The sequence below is a fragment of the Trachypithecus francoisi genome, unplaced genomic scaffold (genome assembly GCF_009764315.1).
Source record: "Trachypithecus francoisi isolate TF-2019V2 unplaced genomic scaffold, Tfra_2.0 Lachesis_group12, whole genome shotgun sequence".
In the NCBI taxonomy this organism is placed as follows: Eukaryota; Metazoa; Chordata; class Mammalia; order Primates; family Cercopithecidae; genus Trachypithecus; species Trachypithecus francoisi.
In genome coordinates, this window is record NW_022681457.1 from 48,593,619 (window position 1) to 48,605,726 (window position 12,108).

General features: G+C 33.4%; 1 protein-coding gene across 1 annotated transcript; it reads left to right on the forward strand.

Moving 5' to 3' along the window:
* Positions 1-4,090: 4,090 nt before the first annotated feature.
* On the forward strand, positions 4,091-10,912 carry LOC117092201 (calcium-activated chloride channel regulator 1-like). Its single transcript, XM_033225480.1, has 4 exons — positions 4,091-4,224; positions 4,782-4,818; positions 5,780-6,019; positions 10,049-10,912. Exons 1-4 carry the CDS (start codon positions 4,216-4,218, stop codon positions 10,387-10,389), a joined length of 627 nt encoding a protein of 208 aa, XP_033081371.1. The 5' UTR covers positions 4,091-4,215; the 3' UTR covers positions 10,390-10,912.
* Positions 10,913-12,108: the final 1,196 nt, after the last annotated feature.

Sequence of the window (12,108 nt, forward strand, 5' to 3'; positions counted from 1 at the left end):
CGCCACCACGCCCAGCTAATTTTTTGTATTTTTGTAGAGATGGGATTTCATCATGTTGGCCAGGCTGGTCTCAAACTCCTGACCTCAGGTGATCCACCTGCCTCAGCCTCCCAAAGTGCTAGGATTACAGGGATGAACCACTGTGCCCGGTCTTGATATATATCTTATGATACCTTGACCACAAAGTCTATCACTGAATAGATGGTGTCAAATCACATTCAGAGCTATAAACAGCTCTTAATTACTTATATAATAAAACCAATCAATACATAAGCATTTTACTTACAAAATTCTAACAATAATAGCATAATAGCTAATATTTACTGATCATATTATACGTTATTGCCTATGCTAAGCGCTTTAAATGCATGGTCTTATTTTACCCTTACCATTACTCTGTAAGTTGAGTAATATTAGTATGCCCGTTTTGCAGATAAGAAAACTGAAGTGCACAGTAATTAAATCTTTCTCAGTATCATATAGTCAAAAATTGGCAGATATAAGATTCAAAACCTAGTCTTTCTGACCCCAAAGTCCATAAACTTAATCATTACACTAATCTATGTATAAAACTCTGTTATAAATGTATATAACCCTTACATACATGTATGTACTATATAATATACATGTATATACTTTAATATAAAGTATTGAGAAAAACTAAACACTAGCTATTCTATTTAGCAAATGGCAGAGCTGGAATTTACTCTCAAGGTATCTAACGCCAATCTCTTGGTAGGACTTAGGAAAAGATGAAAATAAAAAAATACATTTGTAATAATTGACAGAATTAGGAACTTTCTTCTTTGTGGTAGGTCAAAGTTTTTTTGTCCAGGGAATCCTGAGATTCTTCAGAAGTGATCAAATAAAATGTGTTTTTAAAGCACATATTACACTGTTTAAATTTGCACACCCACCCTTGGTCATGACTTTCCAAATAATATCTAGTCTGCAGTCTTTTAGAACTGCCTGAGTCACTTGCCTCCACCCCACCTACCTCTTAGATAATACTGACAACAATAATAGCTAATATTCAGTGAATACTTACTGTGTGTCAGGCATTGCTCTAAGGGCTTATTTTTCCTCTCTTTGGTAGCAAGAGTATATTTGAGAGGATTAGAAGAAGTATTGACACTCTAGCTTTGAAAACTTACAAGACCACTATAAATTACACTCATTTCCATATGCCAACTCAGACTGAAATGACTTCGCCGAGTTTCCTTTTGCTTACTCTGATGCAAGGACTAGAAGAACAGGTTTATTCTTATTTTAAATATATTAAGATATGGGCCAGGCACAGTGGCTCATGCCTGTAAACCCAGCACTTTGGGAGGCCGAGGCAGGCAGGCAGATCACCTGAGGTCAGGAGTTCGAGGCCAGCCTGGCCAACATGGTGAAACCCCATATCTACAAAAATATAAAAATTAGCCAGGCATGATGGTGGGCGCCTGTAATCCCAGCTACTTGGGAGGCTGAGGCAGGAGAATCACTTGAAGCCGGGAGGTGGAGGTTACAGTGAGCCGAGACTGCACCATTACACTCCAGCATGGGTAACAAGAGCGAAACTCCATCTCAAAAAAAATAGATAAGTAGATAGATAGATACATATGACATTCTACAATTAATAACCTGGCTTTTTCATTATTAGGCAATTTCCCAGAGTAATCAGAGTACTTCGGGTTCTGAAATCATATTACTAACAGATGGGGAAGATAATCAAATGAGCTTATGCTTTGAAGAGGTAAAACAAAGTGGTGCGATCATCCACACCATTGCTCTGGGGCCGTCTGCTGACAAAGAACTGGAGACTCTGTCAAATATGACAAGTAAACTTTTGGAATATAGTTTGAATAAAAAAATTTCTAGTCTCTCCCATTCCAGGGGCTCTTTCTCTATAAATCTGCTCAAAAATTTCGTATCCTAAAAATTAATCTTTGTCCCTTCTTCATCCTTCAGATTAAGTTCTTTTCCTTTTCTTCCACTTCATACACCAGTTTTTTTCTGATGTTATTTAACATTTGCCGTCTTCATTCCCCACTCATTTTCTGCCAATGCTACTAAACAGAAACTTATTTCTCTATGGTTACTCAACTGGAAGTCAAAAATTATTGCTTAATTCCAAAATACTACTGAATCACACAGTAGGGATTTTGACAATCCTCTTTTATAGATGAGGAAATGGAAACCTAGAGAGTGCAAATGATTTACCAAAGGCCATAGAGTCCTGATTATCAATTCAGAGCTCTTCCATCATACTACCCTATTCCTGCTTCACCAAATCTTGCTAAATCTTAGTTTGGAACAGTTCTGTATTTCACCTTTCTAGACAATCCTTCTACCACTGCCATTATAATCCAGCCCTTACAATTCCTTGACTGGGATACTTCAATAACCTTCCAGCTTATCATTCTGCCATTTATCAATTCAATAAATATATATTGATTGTTGCATTTGTGGCAGTCACTTGTGTTAATTCTTGCCCTCTGCAATCTATTCTTTCCTAACTCCTTACACCTAAGTAATCTCTCTCTTCATTAATTTCTACATTATTTATTTCCTTCACTTAATTTTTACTTTATTGTAGACTGTAATTGTCTAGTTGTTTTGGTGTGCCTTAGACTCAACTAGAAAATAAACAGCTGGTTCAGAAGAACTATCTTAAATTTCATTTTTATAACATTATTTAGTGCTTACACCAGTTTTACCAATGCGGCGGGCACTTACATTTGATGACCGATTGATGTAAAGACAATACAATTTGGCCCATTCTTTAAAGTTTCTTTTAATTTTACTTATCTTTCTTATTTTGAGCAAGGTTTTAGTTATTATTGTAGGATTACATAAGGGACACTGATATACTGAAAGTTCACAAAATGCTGGGAAGTTCATCTTTTGTAAGTTTAAAATAAAATTTTAAAATAGATTTTAAAGTGTATTGATGAGAGCAAAATAACAAATACGACTTTTCCACTATAAAATTCAATTTTAGGAGGATATCGCTTTTATGCCCATAAGGACATAAATGGCCTTATTGATGCTTTCAGCAGAATTTCATCTAGAAGTGGCAACATCTCTCAGCAGGCTCTTCAGGTCAGTGTAATAAAAAAAATTATTTTCTTTCTCACAGTTGTAATAAATTTATATTATCCTAATTATTAACTCCTATTTCTCTAATAATTATTTTGCCCAAAAATATTTCAGATATGCAGAAGAAAAACATCCTTACTGAATTTGATTTTCCATAACACTTAAAGCCATTTTTTCTCTTGAATTTTTCTATTCTCTTTATTTGGAAAATTACTTAAAATAATTCTTATTCTAATTGAAATCCTAAAAACAAATTTAAAGTTACTCTAAACTGACTAAACTCAGAAATTTCATTAACTATGATAACAAATGGATTTCATATGTTTATTGTTTTTATTTATCCAACAGTTGGAAAGTAAAACCTTGAATATCCCAGGGAAGAAATGGATAAATGGTACAGTGCCTGTGGATAGTACAGTTGGAAATGATACTTTCTTTGTTGTCACATGGACAATACAAAAGCCAGAAATAATTCTTCAAGATCCAAAAGGAAAAAAATATACTACTTCAGATTTCCAAGAAGATAAACTAAATATTCGGTCTGTCCGTCTTCGAATACCAGGTATTGCAGAGGTAGGTCTATTATTTTATGTTCTCTAAGCTTTCTTAATCAATTTCTATTTTTAAAAGATGAAAATAACATAAATAACATCTTATACATTGCCAATTAAAATGATGACAGATCATCTGTAATAAAGAAATCAAATGGAATAATTAGGGATTCATATTCATACTGTTTGTGAAATTCAATATTAAAAAATCATGATTATTATTCTGCTTAAATTTGTAAATAATTTTGTATTCCAAACAAAAAGTAGGAAAATATTACCAAAGCTCTCAGATATATATATTTTTTAATATTTCAGACAGGCACTTGGACTTACAGCCTTCGAAATAATCATACCAAATCTCAATTGCTAACTGTGACAATGACCACTCGAGCAAGAAGCCCTACCACACTCCCAGTAATTGCAACTGCTCACATAAGTCAAAATACAGCTCATTACCCTAGCCCAATGATTGTTTATGCACGAGTCAGTCAAGGGTTTCTGCCTGTTCTGGGAATCAACGTAACAGCCATTATAGAAAATGAAGACGGACATCAAGTAACATTTGAGCTCTGGGACAATGGTGCAGGTAATAAGAATCTGCATCAACTTCCCCTAAACTTAAAATCCTCCTACAGTTCTATGACCTAGAAGTCAATATTTCCTGTATTTTCTAATGAATCACATTTTTAAGTAAATGAATTTTAATCCTAATGTTTTAAAAACATTTTCTCAGTCATCTTGACAACTCGTAGACATAGCACATATGCCATTTTTAAATTTTATGAACAATTTTACTTTTTCCATGGAACTTAAGAGCACAATTTTTCTCTATTTTCATTAATGTCAGTGTTTCATATATGCTTTCTCCAGTTGCGTTTTCTTATTTTGATAAGTATTTTTTATGAAATAATAGTAACAGCTAATATTAATTGAATGCCTACCATAAATTAGACTTTTCCAAAAACACAGAGTTAGCAAGTGGCCCAAGCTTTCAACCAAAATAGTCTGATTCCAGAATTCACGTACTTAAAACACTGTGCTACATACTGTCTCCCAAATTACTAACATTATCAGTGTTCATAAACAGATATGACTGTCATTTTTACTTTATTGGATGACTAATTTTTACATTTCATTATCAAGGTGCTGATACTGTCAAGAATGATGGCATCTACTCAAGGTATTTTACAGATTACCATGGAAATGGTAGATACAGTTTAAAAGTGCATGCCCAGGCAAGAAAAAACACAGCTAGGCTAAGTCGACAACAGAATAAAGCTCTGTATATACCGGGCTATGCTGAAAATGGTAAGTAGCACTAAAATAGAAATGTGCCAGCTGTTTAGATAAATTGCACATGGCAAACATTGAAAATATAATGTACTACAGAAAGCCCAAGTATATAACGTTGTAATCATCTGTATGTTTCAAAGCCATATTGTTATTAGTAGACCTAGCAAAGACCTATGTTTCCACATATTTGGTTCACATCCCCTGAGTTCATTTCGTTTACATTGAAAAAAAATTACTGAGCATCTACTATGTTGCAAGCACTGTGCTAGGTGCTAGAGCTACAAAGACAAAACATAATCCTATTCCTCAAAGAATTTGCAGTCAAGTAGTAGAGACAGGTTGAAAGATAGTTTTAACATAGCATAATGTTTCCTCATCAATTTTAAAATATCAATAAACAAACTTTTTCTCAATAAAAGCTGTTACTTTTTCAGTTTGCCATCAATCAATATCAATCCTCTACAGCTGCAAGATCAGCGTGCACTATGAATAGACATGGCGGCTGGGCACAATGGCTCACACCTGTAATTACAGCACTTTGGGAGGCAGATGAGGGTGGATCACCTGAGGTCAGGAGTTTCAGACCAGCCTGGCCTACATGGCGAAACCCCGTCTACTAAAAATACAAAAATTAGCCAGGCATGGTGGCGGATGCCTGTAGTACCTGCTACTGGGGAGGCTGAGGCAGGAAAATTGCTTGAACCCAGGAGGCGAGGGTTGCAGTAAGCCGAGGTTGCACCACTGCACTTCGGCCAGCCTGGGCGATGGGGAGACTCCATCTCAAAAAACAAAAACAAAAAAAGAGTAGACACGAAAATATGAAATATTACAAAATTTTTTCTTGGTAGGAAAAATTATACCGAACCCACCCAAACCTGAAGTCAAAGAAGATGTGGCAGAAGCTCAAACAGACGACTTCAGCAGACTCGCCTCTGGAGGGTCCTTTACTATATCAGTAGTGCCTCCTAATGGTAATCATTCTCAGGTGTTCCCACCTGGTAAAATTGTAGACCTGGATGCTAAGTTTCAAGGAGATCGTATTCAACTTTCATGGACCGCCCCTGGCAAGGTCCTCGATAAAGGAAGAGGTAAGTTTGACATTACATTTTAAAATATACTAAAAGAAATCCCATTGACTTTCATTTGCTGAGAATTTTCTAATGTTCGTTTATAAATAACATTCATGAACTGTCTACCAAAGGCCATTTTTTATTTTCAGATGTGAAAACTAAAGCTGTAAGAGTTAATTGGACCAAGTTCTTTCTATATTTAGTAATTTACAATTCTAACCCAGTCATGTCAGATTCTATTATGCCAAACTGTCTGTCAGAAATTGAAGCAGCTTAGAAATTACTTTAAGAGGACAGTTAACAGCTTTCTGTTGCATTATCTTCCCCCAAATTTTAAGTATTTGTGTACTTGCACAGTTTCATTCATTTATCAACCTTCTGTTGAGCTTTCACCCTATTAGATTCCTAAGAAATGATCTATACTCTTAACAGTCAATTAAGTACAAAAGACACACAAGTAAACATATAATTACATATAATAAGACATATGCTTTTATAAACAGAGAATCATGTGGCAACCCATAGATGAGCCACAAACCCCTAGTTAGAGGCTAAAGTCAGAGTATATCATAAAGCTTTCCCAGAGAAGACTATCCCTGAGTGTTGAAGAATGAGAGTAGTTACCCAAGAGAAGTGAAGGTGTCCACAGAGAGATGTTCATATGCACAGAAATTCACTAGTTTGAAAGATTTGTTCATGGAGTTTGAATAAAGTTCAAGGTCAAAAGATCTCATTTATTCAAAGTTCCTGATAATAAATGACCCTCATTCCAAAAAGCTTAAATGACTTCTATCATTGCTTGAAATTTAACTGAACTCAATCAGTATTTATTGAATGCCTACCATATTCCAGTATTATGTAGGTTAGTAGGTTTTTATGGGATAATGCCAGTCTTGCTGTTTTCCCTTTAAGATTGGGAAAATGAAAGCAATATGCAATATACGTATACATAATGCCTCAGAGATTGCTAGTGCTAAAACACCAGTGTTCAGTACTCTTTCTCCTGGGTTACAATAAACCCCTCATTGTACACGCTCAAAAGAAAAGATGCTTCTTAATATTTCACTCACTATATAGCATTTTCAAAGCTGCATTTCTTATCATTATTATACAAGAAGAAAATCATTCTAAAGTCAGAGGAAACATAGAATATGCACAAACAGAGCTTTTGTATTTCAGTGTTGAAAATCTTATGACAGCTTTTGAAATACCTTATTTTCTCATGGTATGACCCTTAAACATATGGCAGAATCAAAAAAAAAAAGTGAAAAATACCATTGCCACTGAAAAAGCCACAAATGAAATTTCTTAACCAAATATTTAGTTCTATAGTGAATTCAGTAAAACCAAACTTTCAGTTCAAGATTGGGTTAATAATAAATATCCCTCATGCTGATTATAAGAACTAAAAGTAGCAGTAATGTATAATCACAAATGCCTAAAATAGGTGGCATCTAATCTTGTCTTTCCCTAGGAAGAATAGGAAGAGGTTGTGGTACCTGTTAAATGTTACCTGTAGATATTCCAAAAGTAAGGTAGTAGCAGTTTCTTAAAGAATAAATGAACGTCTATGTAAACCCAAATGAAGCAAATTACCTGGGACACAATTTCCACACCTGTCAAATACACAAATTAGATTAGATCACCTAAAATTACTAAAACAAGTAGATATAATTCTAATATTTTATGATTTTCTAATTTTATCATGTTGGTTGTCAACAACTGTATTGTTGGTCAAGTAATTAAGGAGACCAAATACATGTCAACACAGGACCAGGTACCCTGAGTGATACGAAGAGTACAAAACAGTCTTTACCCCCAAAAATAATAAGATCTAATCAGAATGAAAAGTTGAACCTCTACTAAAGTATCTGAAAAACTCCATTCCATGAAACAGAAGTTCATGAAGAGAGTCATCAGGGTGAATGAAATACTTGGATGGAACTTCATGCAGTTGGGCTTGGTTGGACCTTAAGGAATGAATACAATTTGCATACATACGGAGAAGGAGGCACAACCCTTTTGGAGAGAGAAAGAACAAAATTATATGAGCAAAGTCAAGAAAGCAAAATTTCACAATGGAATATTCTAATCAAAATAAGGAATAGATAGGTGGAGAGAAGAGAGAGAGAGAGAGAGAGAGAGAGAGAGAGAGAGAGAGAGAGAGAGAGAGGAGACCTACCTAAGTGGAACACAGGGTTTTTGTGAAGAATAATAGAATGGATTGATAAGGCCTATTTAAGAGGAAACTAAATATTAAGCAGAGGACCTGAATTCTTTTAAAAATACACTAAAAGTTATTCACCACACACTTGAAATACCTTCAATATTTAATGGAAAAATTAAAAACAAAGTCCTTACTTCAAAAAAGAACACCTGGTGTTTTATTTTTCATCACATTTCAGAATGTGAGAATATATTTTTACATGAATGGTAGATATTGAAAAGCAGTGTAGAAAGAAATATTTATGTTGGCATCTTCTTTTCCTTTCTTGATAAAATAACAGCCAACATTTCAAACATTTATTAATTTATCATTTATTAAATTGTAGTAAACATGCATCATGCATTATCATCTATAATTCTTACCACTAGAATAGTAGGCACTTAATAAATATTTGTTGAATGATTTGAATAACTGAATCTTTATTTTAACAGATAAAAAACTAGAGATAAGAAAGCTTAAGGCGGGTGCAGTGGCTCACGCCTGTAATCCCAGCACTTTGGGAGGCTGAGGTGGGCAGATCACAAGGTCAGGAGATCGAGACCATCCTGGCCAACATAGTGAAACCCCTTCTCTACTGAAAAAAAATATATATATACAAAAATTAGCTGGGCGTGGTGATGCATGCCTGTAATCCCAGCTACTCAGGAGGCAGAGGCAGAAGAGTTGCTTGAACCAGGGAGCTGGAGGTTGCAGTGAGCCGAGATCGCGCCATTGCACTCCAGCCTAGTGACAGAGCAAGACCCTGGCTCAAAAAAGAAAAGAAAAAAAAAAAAAGAAAGAAAGCTTAAATACATTTCTTTTTATTACACAGCTAGCAAGTAAAATTAGGGTGCTACTCAAGGTCTGTCTAGGTCCTTAGCACACACATACTTTTATTTTTTATTTTTATATTTTTACATTTTTAATTTTTGTGGGTATGTAGTAGGTGTATATATTTATGGGGCACATGAGATTTTGATCCAGGCATGCAATGTGAAATAATCACATCATGGAGAATGGGATATCCATCCCCTCAAGCATTTATCCTTTATGTTACAAACAACCCAACTACACTAGTTATTTTTAAATGTATGATTAAGTTATTATTAACTATTGACTATAGTCACTCTGTTGTGCTATCAAATAGCAGATCTTATTCATTCTTTCCAACTATTTTTTTGTATGCATTAACCATCCCCAACTTCTCCTGCCCAGTCCCCCACTACCCTTCCCAGCCTCTAGGAACCATTCTTCTACTCTGTATGTCTCTGAGTTTAATTGTTTTGATTTTTAGATCCCACAAATAAGTGAGAACTTGCAATGTTTGTCTTTCTGCTTAGCATGTGTTTAATTAGTACACATTCTAGTCTCTCTGCTTCCTTTTGCTGGTTATCCTTATCCCTGTTTCCCACTCCATTTATCATCTCTCTTTCTCCTTTACTTACTCCTATTTCTCTTTTAACTTAATAAGAAATGACACAGATATAGGGTACTGAATATCTTCACTATCCTAGAATACTATTATGTTCCTTGTTCTAAAATAAAAAGTAGATGCAACTCCTTATATTTCTCTTCCTAAAAAGGAATCTAGATTCTGACTTTTTAGTACCATATGATTTTGAATTAAAATTTCCTGGGATTAGAGAATTCTACATTTTAAGAAAAACTGTTCACACATTTGTCCTTACAATAAAGACGGAATAACCAGACAAAAGCTAATGGGATTTCCATAATTAAAACCTAATATGCTTTTCTGATAGGTTTCTAAATGTAAGGCAGTGTGGTGGCAGCAAGGGATCCTAGTGATTTTAATATATCTGAAGTATCTATTTGTTTTCCAGCTGACAGCTACATGATAAGAATAAGCAAACATGTCCTGGACCTCCAAGAAAATTTTGATAAAGCTGCTTTAATAAATACTTCTGGTCTGATACCTAAGGAGGCTGGCTCAGTAGAAAATTTTGAATTTAAACCAGAACCTTCTAAAATAGAGAATGGTACCACATTCTATATTGCAATTCAAGCCATCCGTGAACCCAATGTCACCTCAGAGGTTTCAAACATTGCACAAGCAACTAACTTTATTCCTCCACAGGAACCCAGCGTTCCTGATCTGGGTACCAATATTTCTGCAATCAGTTTGGCAATTTTTGGATTAGCTGTAATTGTATCCATATTTTAAACTAGAAATTATAATGTTATACATATTTGGTAAACATTTATTTAGAATTTAATTTACTATACTTATTGTCTATTATAAAGCTCATTATAATATAAAAGTGAATATAAAAAAGTTGTAAGTTTTCTAATTAATACTACTTGAGTTGTTAAATGTTAATCAAAATGAGTATATCATTTCCTGTCTTTGAATGATCCATTCATTAATTTTTAATATGAAAAGATATATATTTGTACTTGTAAGCATTTTAAGAAACATTTTTAGAGTGTGCTACAGATTCATTTGGTATACTGACATCAAAATATATCCAAGCCATTTTAAAAATATTTATATATACATAGTAGCAAATAATTTTATAGATTTATTTGTATCACATTTTTTATTACAAATGAATACTTCATGTTTATATAAGCTATAATTGAAAAGGACTAGTAGTAGTAGTAAGGAAGTCAAATTTGATTTTTTATCATTGATTATAAGTGGTATATTTGTTTTTTGTCATTGATTAAAAGTGATTTTAGCCCTAGGCCTGAAATTACTAGCAAAAATCATTTTCTGTATGAATTGTGGAACATCACAATAAAGTTATTTCTATGCTGATGCCATCATTAGGTCCTAAGACTATTACCAAGAAGCTTGATTGAGACAGGGATTTTTTCTTTTTCCTATTACTGTGTTCTCAACATTTAGAATAATAATTGACACATAGTAGATATTCAATAAATATTTTTAAATAACTTAATGAATATTTTCATAACCTCAAAAAAATTCCAAATTTGACTTCATTACATTAAAAAAAACCACAAAGTATCATGTGCACATGGTATTATGAGGACTTCATATAATGAAAACTAACCCCTTAATAACGTTGTTGAGAATCAACACATAAAGTTTCAGAAAGTTAACTATTAACAGAATGTATAAACTATCTAATAAAAGGTAAATTGAGCTATTAACATAGCAATGGGGTGAGTTTTCTTAGAGAGAAAGAGAGAGAAGAACACATTGGTAGAAAATCCTTTGTTTACAGACAAGAAGATTATTGAAACTCTTTAAATATCTGAAACGAAGACACTGTATATATCTGGAAGAGTCAAGAAAAAAATTATAAATTATTAGCAAACCAAATCCAGAAAAAAATATGAAAAATAATAATATATCATGACCAAGTTGAATCTATCTCAGGAACCCACATGTGATTTAATACTAGAAAATTAAAGTAATTGACTACATTAACAGTTTTTGTTTAGTTATATGATTATCTGAATACATGCAGGAAAGTATAATTCAACCATCATTCTTCAGTCAAAATGAAACGTATGAAAATTATTAACCTGATATTTTAATCTTAAAGTCAAAACCTCACCTTTTAAAAACAAAAACGGCATTAAATTTTCAAGTAGAGATGAAAAATCATACATCAGAGGGTGAGACTTCTAAAGTCCTAGGAAAATAAATCACTTAAGCATCAGTAAATAATAAAAAAAATTATTGATTATGAAAACCTCAAAGAGTCAGGAGATAGTTAACTTATTCTTAACATATGGTCACTATACTGAATAATTTATAGAGCTTTAGAAGTTAATAAGGGAAGATTCCTATGCAATAAAAAATAGAATATACAATAATTCAAAAGAAAGATACAAAATTGTAATTACTTACAGGTGAGATGGAAATCCAATAAAATCAACAAATAACTAAAATGAGAGAATTATGAAAAAT